Source organism: Tinamus guttatus, unplaced genomic scaffold, assembly GCF_059628265.1.
Source record: "Tinamus guttatus ecotype Peru unplaced genomic scaffold, ASM5962826v1 Tinamus_guttatus_pri_ptg000044l, whole genome shotgun sequence".
Taxonomy (NCBI): Eukaryota; Metazoa; Chordata; class Aves; order Tinamiformes; family Tinamidae; genus Tinamus; species Tinamus guttatus.
In genome coordinates this window covers 3,455,943-3,472,358 of record NW_028288578.1, presented here as the reverse complement: position 1 = coordinate 3,472,358, position 16,416 = coordinate 3,455,943, and the positions used below count along the sequence as shown (strand labels likewise).

The 16,416-nt window shown below is 38.7% G+C and overlaps 2 protein-coding genes across 3 annotated transcripts; one reads left to right on the top strand and one right to left on the bottom strand.

Moving 5' to 3' along the window:
• The first annotated feature begins 519 nt into the window (after window positions 1-519).
• Window positions 520-7,576, top strand: CZIB (CXXC motif containing zinc binding protein). The gene is made up of 8 exons (XM_010215137.2): window positions 520-623; window positions 728-811; window positions 1,415-1,471; window positions 2,864-2,945; window positions 3,974-4,005; window positions 4,508-4,585; window positions 6,536-6,601; window positions 7,425-7,576. The coding sequence occupies exons 1-8, from the start codon at window positions 618-620 to the stop codon at window positions 7,500-7,502; spliced, it is 483 nt and encodes a 160-aa protein (XP_010213439.1). The 5' UTR covers window positions 520-617; the 3' UTR covers window positions 7,503-7,576.
• A 1,750-nt stretch (window positions 7,577-9,326) lies between these two features.
• On the bottom strand, window positions 9,327-16,416 carry CPT2 (carnitine palmitoyltransferase 2). Of its 2 annotated transcripts, XM_088536945.1 has the most exons (5): window positions 16,282-16,416; window positions 15,397-15,477; window positions 15,180-15,286; window positions 11,239-12,543; window positions 9,327-10,280 (listed from the first exon to the last, which is right to left on the bottom strand). In XM_088536945.1, exons 1-5 carry the CDS (start codon window positions 16,410-16,412, stop codon window positions 9,949-9,951), a joined length of 1,956 nt encoding a protein of 651 aa, XP_088393071.1. In that variant the 5' UTR covers window positions 16,413-16,416; the 3' UTR covers window positions 9,327-9,948. The 2 variants fall into 2 exon arrangements, with proteins under 2 accessions (XP_088393071.1, XP_088393077.1); XM_088536951.1 differs by lacking the exons at window positions 15,180-15,286; window positions 15,397-15,477; window positions 16,282-16,416 and adding an exon at window positions 14,184-14,496.

Genomic DNA, 16,416 nt, shown 5'->3' with positions numbered 1-16,416 from the left:
TACTATTGCCAAAAGGCTATTCACCAAAGCCAGTGGCACATATTCGGTTTTGTGCCTGACTGTACCCTCTGGAACTAAAACCAACACAAATTAGTTGATGTTGATCTTGAAAGGATCAACTTACTGTTCTTAAAAATAGTTAAAAGATACCAGTTCCTAGAAAAGAGAATGAGGTGTGTACCCATGTTTTATTGTTTAAAATTCACGTTATGTTTTCATGCTGCTCTCAGGGATGTCACTATACATTTCTAGCTGCTTGTGATTTTCCTCTGCTTCCCCTCTCAGCTTTTCCTAAATCAGTAGCCAGGGAGATTTAAAAATCACATCGCTTCTATCACTTCAAATCGCTTTTAAAAAGGTCAGCCTTTTTAAACCTAGAAGGTACCTACCTGATCGCCTTTCCCCAGGCGGCTCCTCCCGCCCCGGACAGCCTCGTCCTGTCTGTCCCTTCCCGGCCTCCGCCGTCTGCCCCGCGGTGCCATCTTGGTTGAGGGCAGCGTCGGCTTCAGTCCGCAGCCTGCAGCGGAGGCCGCCGCCATCTTGGGTAAGGGCGCGCGGGAGGGTAGGAATCCACCAACGCCCGCCCCGAGAGGCGGCGGCCTGGAGCCTCCGAGGCCATGGGGGTAGGTTGGGGGCCGCGGTAAGGGGCGACAGGGCCGACCTAACCAAACCTAGCCTAACCCAACCAAACCATCTAACCGTGCTGTCCCCGCCGCTTGCCTTGCAGAAGATCGGGCTGCAGCTGCGCGCCACACTGGAGAACATCACCCGCCTGCGGGCCGAGGGCGAGGATTTCCGCTGGTACCTCAAGGTGCGGCCGCCCGGGAAAGGCGCTTGGCCTCTTTCTGTCTGGCCTCTGGGCTGCCGAGGCGGGCGCCAGGCGGGGGAGGTCTCTGGTGCTTGCTGCTCGCCTTGCTCAGTTCCTGCTTCAAATGCCAAATGTTATTTTTCTTCGCAAGAAGGGCTGCTGCAACCAGGAGCAACTAGTGCAGAGATACGTGAATATAATATATACACAATATAATTATATATAAATGTACGTATATACCTAAATATAAACACACATATATAATGCATTATATGTTAGTTTACTATAATACAAATTCTTGGAATCACATGTTAATCAGTGCCCCCTGGGTTTGGCTGATTATTCAGGTAAATGGGGCATGTTATTCCCATCTTTCATTCAGCAATGTGCTGTCCATCTAACATCCCAAAGGACCTGGCCTCCCCCACTGCTGTGCAGACTGGTTCAAGTGCTGTGCTACATATCTGTAAGGAGAGGTAGCAATTGATCCCTGCCTCTAATTCCTCTTGCTGAAAGAACTGGGGGGTCATGAATCCTGAGGTTTCACATTGCCTTTAATTCTTACCCACTGACAACTGTTAATTCTCTGGTTTATATTGCTTTCAGCTGAAATGTGGGAACTGTGGTGAAGTTTCTGAAAAATGGCAATATCTGCGATTAATGGTATGTTTTTCTCTTGCAATCTGCATCAGAATAAAAAGTTAGAAAACCTGCCTCATGTGGAATTGATATTAGCATTAATGATGTGATGAACTGTACATAAGATGAAATACTATTTCATCTAGTAGATATCATCAGCAGATACATACACCAGTATATGCAGTAGTATTTCGTAAGTAGAGGCATACATTCAGAAATACTCTTATATTTCATATTGGAAAAGTGTGCAGAGGCTGTTGATTGAAATATGCCACTGATATGCTGACTGTTGATGTCAAAGTATTTGTTTTGTTTAAAAAGCCTTCTGTCTGTAAAATATATCAATTAAAACAGAATTTTAAAGTGATATTAGAGTAATGTTTTACCTCAGATAATTCTCTGATGCTAATCAAATTTTTTGGGAAAAGTTTAGCCAACTCAAGGTGAATTAAGTACACTGAATTAACATTTGGTTACTCTGATAAAGCAGAATAAAACTTGGCAAAAAAAAAAAAAAAAAAAAAAAAAGAGAAGGATTCTGTTCTTAGGAATCATCATCTCCTGATGATATTGAACAGAAAATACTGGATTAAAAGTAGTTTATCTAGGAAAACACATAGCTTTCTAGAGTGGATTAAAGCCTGAATGTTTTTGGCTCATGGAATGCCAGTTCTAAAAGGCAAATATGTTATCATGCAAAATCACAAATAGCCATTGCAGGATATGTGGAATAAACATTTTGCTCCACTTATTGGTAGTGGCTCAGTGGAGTTTTGTGGTGGATTGTGGTTCTGTACCTTGAGGAGGATGTGGACCATCAGGAGACACCAAGTCATGTTTTCTAGACCTCTGATCAATAGTGTTATGTAGGTGTTGCAAGGTAACAAGTAGGCACATGAAGGCAATCCTCAATCTTTTAAAAGATTTTAGAAGAAATAAAGGAAATGATCTGTTTTCCATGATGAACTTGCCAAGAAGCAGTAGAGCTTAAGTGTATCTACATATATTCCGGTTAGATATTAGGGGGGGAAAAAGCTTCCTAATAACAGTAACATTAGAAAAGGACCGTGGAGATTTTTTTATAAACGGAGAACTTCAAAAACTTGTTAGAAAGGATTTATCAAGAACGATGGAGCTGTTCCTGTTTAGGGCAGAAGTAATGTTAAGAATGTAATTTGAGATATTAATATTTATATGAACAGGTCATAACTATCCATTTAATTACCCATTATTGTATATCTAAAACAGGATTATTCTTTGATAATCATGGCTTTCTAAATTACAGATTTCTTTTCTAGTTTAAAACAGCTTTCTCATTGCAAAATCTGTTTGTAACTGTTCTTGTAAAATGTTTTACCTTTGCAAAGGTTTCCCTAGCTATACTGCAGTTTAAAATGATGTCTCCATTTTCTTTAGGATAGTGCTCCTCTGAAGGGAGGCAGAGGCAGTGCCACCATGGTGCAGAAATGCAAGCTGTGCTCCAGAGAGAACTCCATTGGTATGTGCTTAGACATTTACAGGGCATCTCCTGGGTTTATTTTTGTAGTAGCAGTTTTTGTTTGTAAGAGCGCCTCTTTTCCTTTTCCTCTACACTGGTGTTTGATTCCACAGTAGATGCACACTTGGCATCATCATCATGTCCATGAAGGAGGCTGCAAGGTCAACTTGTCATCAACAACAACAATAAAAATCAATTTAAATCAACACAGCCCGGCTACAGGGACAACCTTTGCTAGCATATTAGGTTGCTAAAACTAACAACAGATTCATGCTTTTTATTACTAACAGCAGTAATGTGAGCTGTTAATAACCATGGTCCCATTTAAAATAGTTTCTTCTTAAGTATAATAGGCAAAATAAAGTCTTTAATTGCTAACATTAGGTGTTAGCATTGTTTTAACTCTGATTGAGATATGAAATGTTTCTTACCTCTAAGAAAATTTCTGTCTGTTGTAACTACATGTTTAGTATCTGTCCAGGCCTAGACTGTTCTAACCAGGAATAGATTGGGAGGTAAAAGAGAGAGTTTCCCTAAATAAAAAATATTTAAATAAATTTTAGCAAGTTACTTGCAAGTTCTGTGCTATTCTGTGCAATTTCCACAAAGCCAGTTACAGGGGTGATGCATAGACAAAAAAAAAAGGACATGCATAGACAAAAAGTTGTAGAATGGTGACCCGTGGAATCAGTCTTAATGCTTCTGTATACTCAGGCCTCATGGTGATATCAGCTTTTTTGTATGAGCAAGGCTCGCATCCTTAATGTTATTTTACAAAAACACACATTGTTATTTTCTTTATCAGCTGGGTACAAAGACCCTACTAACCAAGAACATAAATTTCTTAGGTGTAGTGACAAGAATTGAGTTCTACCCTTTGAGGGACTAAGTAAAGAACTGCTTGGTTGTTTTGTTTCTTTTACTTTGTATAAAAAGATAATTTTCCAAAGGAGAAGAGCCTGGTCTTCAGTTTCTGCTGAATACAATTCTGAAGATGTAATGCTATTCACTTTTTTTTTTTTTTTTAGATATTTTAAGTCAGAGCATCAAGCCTTACAATGTAAGTTTGTTTTCTTTTTATGAAACAAGTGAAAGATAAATAAGGATTAATGATATTTTAAGTTTTCTATTATTTGCCATCACATTCCTCCTTGAACTACACAAAAAGCAAGTATGCTCCATGATATAAATTTGTTCCTTGCAGAATCTTGCATACAATCTAAAGAAGCAACAAAAAATGCATTTAACAGTAGCTTATTAATGATTTTACCCTTTCTACTTCAGTCTGATGGAATAATCTATGATACATTTCACAAGCAAAACTACAACAAAAAAACTGTACCATTCAAAGGCAATTATACTGGCTGTACTCGTTTCCTTTTGAAGGCTTCCTCCTGGCAGATTGTTTAAGAAATTCTAGTTAATTATCATCTATTAAACAAGCCTGAGGAGTTTACTGTCACTTGGGACATTAGAGTTGATAGAAAAGCAATTTATTCCTAGACTAATACTTGCCACTGTCTTTATTAAAGAAAACTTACAGCATTCTCATTTGATTCTAGGCTGAAGACAGTGAGAAATTCAAAACAATAGTAGAGTTTGAATGCCGAGGCCTGGAACCAGTTGACTTTCAACCACAGGTAAATTCTTATTCATGACCCATTTCTCAGTTTTTAAGACCATTTCTAATAGATTTTAGAGTGATATCACACACTACTTTGAAATAATTCCACTATTCTGGGAATGTCCTGGACCTCTCCAGTTTTTCTTTTTCTCCAGTTATTTTGCTTCATCCTACTCCATAAATCACAAAGTCTCTAATAGCTCTCAGGTTCTTTGTGCCTGTGTCCCAGTAACTGCTAAAATAAAACACTCTTTGTAGTTTCATTCAGGTTGCCTTACAAGTGACTTAAAACTGCTCACCTGAACTGATTTGAAAGCTTTTCATTGCAAAGGTGGTTGCAAAAGGGTGCCTTTCCCAAAGAGGAATAACCCAAATGCATAGTTAGCTGGCCACATTTAGAAGAGCTCCACTTCTGTATGTTATAAAGTAAATGAAGTTCAGATTGTAAACTTCCTTCAGTATACAGTCTCTAAATAAAATCAAATTCTCTTGGAGATTTGACAACATCAAAGCCATAGGAAATGAACATTATGATATTTCTATTTGAATTGGCAGACCAAGACAGATGACTGAAGACTCTGTATTGCAAAGCATACCTCAAAGCTTAGTGTAAATGATTCCTTCAGGACCAAGCCACCCTTCAGCAACTTATCTGCTTGTGCATGGTCATGCTATATACAACTAACTCCCTACTACATTTAACCTATTATTCCAGTAGGATTACGTGTAAATAGACTGACAAATATAAACCTGTCTTATCCTTCCTCAGACTGGAACACTGTGCTAACAAACAGACCAAAAAGTTGATCCTGCAAGGAATTAGATATAAATAAAAAGGCTACTGCATTCTGCTGCAGGAAGACTTTGTTAGGTTTTCAATTGTTTACTTGTTTTGAAATTAAAACAATCTTTTTGAATAGAATGTTTATTTCTGTTTGAAATCTTTGTAAGCTAGACCTAGAAAATGCTCTGAAAGTAAAGTCAGAGATGAAAAAAAAAGAGGTAGGAGATGTTTATAGATTTGCATCCTACCTCCCAATTTTACTTTGGTCAGTCAACTCATGTCCAAGAATTCACATCCAAGCCATCCTAGCTTCTGCACAGTCTTAGATGTGGCTCATGATTAACACCTAGCAGGAATGGCCACAGCATTTTTTTCTTTTCTGAGAGGCATAATACAAACCTACTTGAAGGCAGTTAAAAATAGCTAAATGGCTGTATTTGTCTCATCTTCATTGTTTTAATAGTAGTCTTCTCAAAAAGAAAAAATAAAATCACTTGAGTCTGAAAGAGGATAAAATATCCTTTGATTCTCTGATATAAAATTTTCACTGGATAAGAACCATTTTTCATCCAATTCTTCATGCTTTTTGTCTAGTGTGCTTGAGTAAATAAATCTACTGTGGCTTTGAGAGTTTGCTTTCAGATTGTTTTGCTCCTTTCTTCTCCTGTCATCCCACAAGCAAATGCTTCAACTAAAAGAAAAAAAAAGTTTATTCATAAAATTAGTTTTTCAGCTTCCTTGGGGGCAAAAACAATTATATTGCAACATAGTGGATTGTCATGTTTTTGTTACCAAAGTTACACTTTAGCAGTTGGTCCTTCACCCGTCAGCAGAGGGCAGACAAATCTGCATTTCCCAGATGTCTTCAACAGAGATTAAATTAAGTATTTACTCTGACGCCAAAGCTGTAAGAATGCAAGTCCCGATGTGCAGGCTTGGTACAGAAGCTTGTAATTCCAGTCACATGGCTTCTTGCTGCTTGGAGTGCTGGTAAATATTGCCAGGTGGCAAAAGCCCAGCTTTATACCCCTGAGCAGAATGCAGTTTGAGCATTCTTTCCACCTTTTTTAGTGGAAATCCAAAAAAAAAAAAAAGTTACTTTCAATATGTTTCAGTAATGATCATTAGTTCTTTTCTTGGTACAGTTCCTTCTTATAAGCTTAACTGCAACTGTGTTTGCAGGCAGGATTTGCTGCTGAAGGTGCAGAATCTGGCACACCTTTCAATGACATAAACTTGTTAGAAAAGGTATGTTGTCTTATTTTCATTAGTAAATCTAACTAGCTGGCTTGCTTTCCCCAAATTATGTACTCCCAAATACACACTCTGTGCATGCAAGAAGCTAGTTTTGGTATTTCGTGTAGCTACAGGAAGATCATAAATGGGGAGAGCAACTATCAAATATGAATAACAAGTTTTATTAGCCTAATTTAAGAAGTACATGTTTTATGTCTCAGCAGCAGCCAAAGGTAGAGATGCAATTTCTCTTTCAAGTCTTTTTGCCCAAAGGGCAAGATACTGAACTACTATGTGATTGGGGACCCTCAGAGTAGTGAATTGATTTTTTTTTTTCTAAGGTGATATCTGCACTTTTTCCTCTGCACGGAGATATTAAACAGTAAGATAAGCACTGTCCTTCAGAGCTTGGAATGACTACTGCAGTAGTGCAAATCTTCCTTGGCTGTGCACAAGAATTTCAAGGTCAAATCTGCCCCTTGTATCCCACTTGGCATGGATCAGCTTGTCTGCTGAACCACCTGACTAGGATATTGTAAGCAATAGATAATCCTTTCATCTGTCATGTTTGCTGCCTTGCCCATTACAGGCTATGGGCTACATACAAAGAAAAATTGTTAAATTTAAACACTGGGATTAAATTCAGTTTAATTTCAAGACAGTACTCTTGTTTTTCTTAAGAATTAAAACTTGGCTTAGTGATTGTACAATGCTTTCTAAAGTATAAGACCCAAACTTTAAGTAAGGCTTAGTTTCAGTTTGAATTCCAGGCTCTGATTTAAACACAATATTACTTTCTTCCTTCTCTAATAATGTGAAATCTTAATTTCTGTAGGATTGGAATGACTACGATGAAAAAACAAAGGAATCTGTTGGAATCTATGAAGTTACCCATAAGTTTGTAAAATGCTGAAGCTCACACCTCTTAACAAACCTTGGCATGCTTCTCTTCAAGGAAGAAGTTGTAACATTAGAGAAATCATTTCCTTGGAGTTATGTTTCACACAGCTGTACTACAGAAGTGGAAGTTTAAGTTTTACTTACTGTCACCAGAACATAATAAAGTATTTCCCACAGAACACTCTGAGATAACCTGAGTGCAAAACGGAAATCTGATATATGCTTGACTGAACTGTGCCAGCTTCTTAATGTTGTCCTTCTCAGGAACAGCAGGAATATGCAGGAACCTGATGGACTGTAGCATCTATTGCAGCAGCATGAGATCCTGTTCCTCACCATTCCTAGTATTAAAAAATGGCTCTGAGTGTAGTAAAAGGACCGTGATAATGGCTTAAGCAAAAATGCACGTTTTTACAATAGCTTTCTACTAGTTCAAGTACAGATGCTGGAATCAATCTACTAAAAACAGGCATGATTCCTATTGACATTTATGTATAACTTGATTTTCAGAAGATATTACAGCTATCTTTCCAAATATATTTTTAGATACACCTTATTCAGCTCTAGTTGCAGACAGGCTTTCTATGTAATGGCAGGTGTTTTCACAGTCGTGCCAGTTATTCCCATGTAAGGAAAAAAAAAGTCTTTACTAAACTTAGTTTCAAGATTTTGAGGGACAAAGGGAACAGCAGACTGCAAGGACAGTGTGCTATTCTTAAAATAATCCTTTTTATTTAGAATACCATATCACAGGGTGCAGAGGAAACCATTACAAGCCATTTAGCCTAAATATTTAAAGTATGCTCCCCTCCTACCTAGCACTTGTAGTGTATACTTCAAAATATGGTACTGCTAATGCTTACTGTGCTAAAGAGAAAAAAAAAAAGACGTTAGCAGAATGTAAAAGCTGACATATCTAAAGGAGGAGTAAAGAGAAGTATGCTTCTGGGCCTTTGAACATCATTAGTCACATTGTACCTCCACGCTTGGACTTTATATTCTGCTAATATTTTTGCTAATGTTGCACTTATTTAACACTACTTAAAGCTATTTGAAACACTGACTGCAGAAGCAAGCACTGCTGTGCTTTTAGCGACAGAGACACTCATATACCAGAAGAAAAACAAAGTGGAAGGCATTAAGGTCCAAAAGGCGAAGGCATCAAGTTGCACGTGCCATAGTGAATTCTGGGCAAAAGGCAGCTTCCCACATGAAGGAAGGGTATCTGTGCTGTAATTCCAGCTCCTTTGAGAAGCTTGGCTTCTGCCTGACAAAGACCCTTTTGCTGCAAGCCCTCGTGGTAGTTAACATATCCCCCCGTTGTGAGCAGCACTCCAGGAACGCGTCTGCATCACTTTCACCTCATTCCCAGCACCACTAAGTTTCACTGGTGTCTGGGCTCAAGTTCCTTCAGGGGGTCCTGCCAAGCTTTAATCTTTGGAACTTCTGCAGCAAGCTCCAAAGCATTAGCACTACAATAAACAATATCAATATTCAGATTGCAAGAGAAGTCAAGTTCAAGTATGTGGAGTAAAGTGTTTCTGTTAAGGGAAAAGTGTTTCTGTTAAGGATTCCTCTTCTTCATTACAAGAAGGTTTGGGGAAAAAAATACAAGAGCTATAACAGCACAGGTTTTAGCAGTAAAACAAAAATCAGCAGATTACTGGATAGACTTCACTGGATAGAGGGAAGGGAACAGTGGGCACTGCAGCATGTTTTCAAAAAAGTTCTTTTCAACCCTTATAACAAGCTACTGATACAAGAGATTACCCCCACATTGCCTACTTCAATATGGCAATAAAATAACTTTGTGGTTATTCATAGATAGCTTTATTACAACAATAGTCTTCCCAGATATTTTAACAACATAACTGGTTGCTGCAGGTTACTTAAAGCCTCCCATTTCAATCGCTGTTTCTCAAAATTGCCACTTCGGAAAGGCTTCAAGCAGTCGAGTCACACTGAGTGTGACTGATTCAAGTTTAGAGAGAAAAGTAAGTGTGACAAGGTAGTAAGCAAGCTTACTGCAGAAGTGCAAATGTTACCATTTCTCTTTCTCATATTAACCGTTGCATATGTTATTCTAAAACCGAACAGTTTAAAAGTGATTTTACAGGGCTGTTGTCTGCCTGAAACTCATGAAACATAGCTGTTCAAGTTCTTAAATATCACAATTATTGCTTTGTATTTTAAGTAATGTATTTTAAGACTACATGATATGTCTGTTACTTAATTTTGACATTATGTTCGTCTTTCCTGAAACATACATCCAAGGCACTTGATTTCTTCAAAATAGGTAAAGTTTTCAAAATGAATCTACAAAATATCCAAATTCAATGTAGATAAATGAATTAAACAGGGAAGTTTCAGCCACACTGAACCGTGATTACAACATTCTGGCATTTAAAAATAGCCAACATTTCATTATGCAACTGTGAAGTGGTACAACTCTTTTATGTCTAACTACCAATCTTTTTGCCCTGTAAAATATTAAAGATATCTTCCAGTGACTTGTTTATACACTGCAAGAATTCTTTCACATTCCTAGCTGGGTAAGAGGAAACATTGCAACCTATCCAATCATTATGTACTCCATACCCTATTCCAAAACCATCAGACACCACTGGGCCGAATCCTCCTAATTGCACAGCTGGGCTAGACAACGTGCTTGTAGACAAGATGTTGTGATTAAGCTGAGCATAGGCTTGGTCTTGGTAGAAATCAGGTAATGCAGTACCTTTGGATAAGGCTAAGTAGCGCAAGCCAAAGAGATGGCGGTCAAATCCCTGACCTGTAGAAATAAAGTAACAATTATTAGAGATATCACTGAGAAGTAAACTCTGTTACTTAGACATCATGTTACTTTTAAGTCACAAAACCAAGAGAAGGTCTATAGAACAGCTTTTGTTTAAGTTAGTGAAACATTTTACAGATTTAAGACATCTGCACTTTTTTGTGTTATGCCAGGGAATGAGGTCTATCTTTAGGGGTGGCTGTTTTATTACTACGCCTTAACCAATAATCATGATAAAAGTGCAACATTAAAGACTTTAATAATATGTCACATTCTTCAATTAACTATATTCATTTTTTACCTGAGTGATTTTAAGTTTTTTAAAACAAGCCAGGGAGAGAAAGGCCTTCCCTAAATTTATGAATCTAAAGATGAAGAGGATATGGCCTCAACAAAGGATGTCCATTTTAAATGCTATGTGGGTAATGTTCAATAGTCTTACTGATTTTATTGAAAAGACATAAGTAATTCTACCAGGAAGGACAATTCTAAGGGAGGAGAGGAAAAAAAAAAAAAAACACTCAGAGTAGCACAGCCAACAAATCAGTTTGGTTTGGAAGTTTTTAAAACCTTTATCTGCCTGCAGGGGATAGCATAACAATTCTTTAGTCATAAAACTGAAGTTTTTGATTGCCTTGCAGACTTAAGCACATTCCAAGTATTTACCAATGCTTTATACTCCTGCTATAGAAAAAATTGAGGTACAGGAAAAAAAAAAAAAGGAAAAAAGAAAAACATAGTAAAGTGGGACCATGGAGGCACTCTCCTCCATCAAGAAATTGGTTGTACAGACCACATTTTGAACTAGAATCTGCTGCTACTTTTCACATTCTAAACTCTACTTAGCATCAGACCTCCACAAAGATTAAATTATTTAGCTGCAAAGCAATCTTTTACTGCAACTAAGCAGACATTTCAGTGCAAAAGCTTAAGTGTTCTATACATTCCCACTTACCCATAGCAGCTTCTTTTGTCAAACGGCCATGGTATTCTGAGCACTCCACAATCATCTTCTGAAGCTCTTCTGTACTATATTTGGATGGTTCTTTGACAAAAGCTTCTGAACATTTCTTTGTGTGGATGGAGGCAGGACGTACAGTTTCTGTACGACCGTGTTTAAAAGCTGCAGTGCTGCAAGATTCGTATGTAGCAACAGTCTGATTGTATTGTCGAAGAAAAGCCATCTGGAAGGCAAGCTGCGCCACAGCATCTGGACTTACCTTCTTCTGCTTTAGCAGGTCCTTGCCCCCCTTCTGGAACTGAAGCATATCGAGAACAAGTGTTCCTACAGTAGAATCGAAACTCTGTTTGGCTTTGGTAATTCCTGCTTTTAAGGCATCATTCAGCTTGAAGTCAAGTCTCTGTACCGCTCTAGAAGAGTCAACTGAAGCAGGCTGGGACTGGGGGCTGACAGCTGGTTCTGCAGTGCTATCTTTAAAAATCTCATTCTGGAATCTGAGCACAGCCACCCCATCTCCCCAAGAATGTTCAAAATTAATTCCTGCTGTGCCGTCTTTGGTTATGATAAGATTAAAGGATTTGTCATACCAGCGGTTAGCACCATCTCCATGTAACATAGTGTGGGACAAGTGCACAAGGTCTTTGACAGAAAAGTCATCTAAACTTAAGCAAAAGAGGGCAGAGTCTACTTTTTGAAGAGCTTCTTCATTGCCATTGTCCAATAGATTCTTTCTCAGCAACGCCCATGTATCTCTGTTTTCACTGGAGAGATATCCAAGAGGGAAGGCTGGGGCTGGACTATTGTCACCGAGGATGTATTTCAAGTGCGCTTGTATTTCTGAAGGTTTCACCATATTTCCATCTTTATCAATAACATCAAATACATAAAAATTCCCATTTCTCAGCACCAGCAAATGCTTTGCCTTTTCATCTGTATAAAGCTCATCTCTGTTGAGTTTAGGCAGGCGTGTTGAATTGAAAAGCCTGAAGTACTGAGACATATCTAGGGGATATGCATTGACCATGTAGGCACCAAACCAAGAAAGAGAAGAAGGCACAAATCGAATGAATTTTTTGAAGAGCTTAGTGTCACTTTTTTGAGGATTGAGGTGAAAAACTTCTGGTTCTAGATAACCAGCCCTTAAGGTCTTCATAAAACGTATAGCAGAAACGGTCATGTTCGTAGCTCGTATGAGCTGATCATTGTATTCAGATTTTGGATCAGGATAAAAAGACATAAATGCATTAAAATTCAAAACAACAGGTTCACGTGCTTTCAAGTACATATCAAACCAGGGACCTGAAAACAGAGTTGAGAAGTAGGTCAGAACACAAAAGCAGCTTATTGAGTCTGATCAGAGGTTCATATAGTTGATATCCTACCCCCAAGAGTGATGAAAAGTGAAGTGCCTCAGAATAGCACAGACACATGCAATAGCTCCCTCAAGGGCTCTCTCAACCTCAATTATTAAGAGAGGAACTATTGACTAATCGCAAAAATATCGTATTTGTAACAATCCATGCCAAGAGTGTCCATGTCATTAGCAATGAGGGCCCGTTTCCATGTTTTCTATAGGCCTCAGCAATAATCCATAACTCCCGATATAAAATGGAGCCCCTTGGTGCACACCTCACATTTAATGTGGAAAATACCTTTACACTTAAGTTACTGATTTCTGCAGTACCTTGACACTGAGGCATGCTTCTCTTTAGAACATCCTCTATTTCTGATCTAGGTTTCTCTTATTGTTTGTCTTTCCTATTCCCCTCATTCTTAGCAGCATTCTTCCATCTATACTGGTTACCTTGTATTTTCACACCTTCCTCTTTCTAGCCACTAGAACGATCAGCACTGAGCAGAACTCTCAATACCAATACATGCCCACTGGGTAATGCATTGCCAGTTTTAAAGCTGGCAGATAGAAGAGATTAGAGGGAACTTCAAGGTTACTGCTCCAAGACAAGAGCAGGCTTCCAAAATAAGTTTTACATCTGATACCTGCACATCTTCTAAACAATCTAATTTCACCAGGTGGCCCGTCAGCATGAAGCATGAACGTGACCCAAAGAACGTGCACTTGCCATAACCAAGCGAGTTAATTATAACTCCACAATGCAGTCACACTAGTCTATGAGTAAACAAAAATCCAGGAGGTATAGGAACTAAGGGATTTTTAAGGTACCTCATATTTCATCATCATTAAGACCTTTACACTTAGTAAGTCATCACATTAAGCACTAACTGCAAGCAGACAAACAAAGTGCAAACAGATTTCCTCTCATGGCAGCTAACATACCATTTTTTCTAACCCTGGACTACTCCCAAATTGGAACATTCAGCTGGGGTGTAAGAGGGCTACCAGGCACTTGCAAATCTGCCACAGTTCTAATTCCAAGTCCCCACAAGTGAATATCCATTTATGGTTTTATAACCACATTACTCATCATCATAAAATCTTTTATGGACCAAAGTTGAGGCAACTATACACAGCTCCAGCAATCAAGTGGAAAAGCTCTTTCAGAAGACCAGGGAGAGGGGTAAAATAAATAAATAAACAGATAGATGAATACTCTGACACAAAGTAGCATGCTGGTTATTAGTGATAAACATTATACACTCACCAGTTTGAACCCCAGATACTGTTCAAAATGAAAGGAAAATACAAGCTAACAAACTCAACTGCAGTTTATGTGAAATAATGTGGTATTTTCTAAAGAATTTATGATTGCTGGAATTTATTAAGCTAACACTTGTCTGGGTATTATCAGTCGACGCCAAGGCTAGAAGTGCATTAGCTGGACAAAAGGTAAACTACTACTAGCATAGGTATCTGTTGCAATCCATCCAATAGCTTCATAAGCAGATATTTGCATTTGGAATACTTGGAAATCTGGGAAAGCAATAAATAAGAATCACTAACCTAAAAACTATATGCTTACTTTTCCTTTTCTTTCACTCTTTCCATTCTTTCTCTTTGTCTCCATTTCCTGACCTTCATTATGTTTAACTTGTTTTCCTTTATTCTCATCTTCCTCTTTCTGTGTCTCATTCTCTTGCTCTTTAAAAGAATAAGGTTTTGTAGATTTTTTTTAAGCTTGAAGCACTGTCCTCTTCTGCCTCCCAATGTTCGGTTTTCTTGCTAAATAACCTGAAATTATTTGAAGGAAATTGCTGTAGTGTCCTTAAGTAGTTGCTAGGTTAAGCTCCTCTATTAACCTAAACATAAATAGCAATGAAAAAAAAAAAAAAAAAAAGCAAACTCAAATTTAAATACAGTAAGGAACTTTACATACATACCAGCATTATGAGATGATTTCCCCAAGAAACTACAGTTGCAGGATATTCCTACAAAGCTGTCCATCCTACACTTAAAAACTCTACACTTAAAGATATTTTTAGGGTAAGATCTCTGCATAGTGATTTTAACTATTTCCCCACTTACAGCACTACTACAGGATGCATGATATTCCACTGCAAATGAACAAACTAGAAATACTATACGCCATTGAAAGATTGTTTTCAACAAAGCGATCAGATTACATAAATATATTTCTGAGTAATCAATTTTTAAAAAATAAAATAAAATGTATTAGTACTATGGTTCACCACTCCCTTACATTTTATGCCACAGCATTTTGGTGTTGCCTTTAAAATTCTTTATTTAAAGAGGAAAAAATAGCAGTCATTAGGATCAGGATTCTTTTTAAACAACAGCAGCCTGTCCTGCAGAATTATACTATATAAAGGTTACAAAAGCACAGTCCACCAAAGAGGCACTTGGTGAAATAGTCACAGGTAGTCTTCACAGCTTGTTATTACAAGTTTATGTAACAGATAGTTTGAACTTCAACCTACTTTATTTCTGGAATTACGAACTGTCTGTTACCAAGAATGACAAACTGAAGATGTTTTCTTTATCCTGTAGGCCAACATACCTGTAATATAACTAGTATGCTTGTTTTGACTGTCTTGAGCAACTAGTTGCTCGTGCAGCTGTCTTCCAATTCCTTTTTCAAATTGATGAGCAAGATCTTCTGTTTTCCTAAAGCAATCAATAAAATAGGCAAAAGGTTGTCACATGGCATATTTTTGATATTTAACACTCAGCTTCAAAGCAGCAAATGATACTGCCATATGCTTGCTTGTCCATACCTGAACTGTTCATCATTTAAAAGAGGTTTCTGTGCATTCAAGTATCTCCTTATTGTATCTTCTAGTTTGGGAACAGGTAGTCTGAAGGGAAAAAGGAAGACATGTATTTATGAGCAATAGTACTAAGGAAGATGAGTTTCCTACACAATAGTTTCTCTTTCCTTACACAGTAGTCTCTCTTTTCTTTCCTGTCCTTTACAATACCCAAAGGTATAAACATTACTTGTGAAAGGGGTGGGGAAGAAAGGGAATAGATGGATATAGGTCATCCTGCATACAGATATTTTGGTAAGAAAAACAGGGTGAAAAGCTAACAGGAACAACTTGTTATTACAGTGCAAAGTCTCAATACCTTACGGGCAATACAGAAAAGCAGGAATTGTTTCAAGGAAGATTTCCCAACAGAAACAAAGCCTAGCTTGGTGGTCACCTTTTGCATCCAGACCTTAGCTAGGTGCAGAACATCTGTCTTTCTCTAGAGAGTTCCCCAACTGGTGTCTTTGCAACCTTCCCCTCAGCCTGAGCATGAAAACTTCCTCTCAGTATAAAATAATCCTATTACACTCACACAAGTTACCTCACAAACTGTTTTAAAAGCAGCATTGCTACAGCCACAGCTGTGCTGAGGGTTATTTATTTATTTGTTAATGATCCCCTCGAGGGGGATGTACGAAAAACCCGAAGCAAGGACACCCTGGACGCAGGTACACCGGAGGGCAAAGGGCCGTTTCCTCCCCGCTCTCCACACGGCCCCTCACCCGCCCCCCGGTAACGGTCGTGTCCAGCCGCTTCTATGGCCCCGCCCCAACCCCCGCGGAGCCCCCTCGCAGCCGCCTCTCCCTCCCTCCCGCCTTTACCGGAACCCCGGCGGACGCCCCGCGGTACCTGGGCAGGCTCTTCTGGTAGTGCATGGTGGGCACGATGCTGCGGTGCAGATACTCGCCGCTGCCGTAGCCCCGCCGGCCCCGCGGCGCCCTTGCCGCCGCCCGCCTCAGCAGCAGCTGCCGTGCCGCCATGATG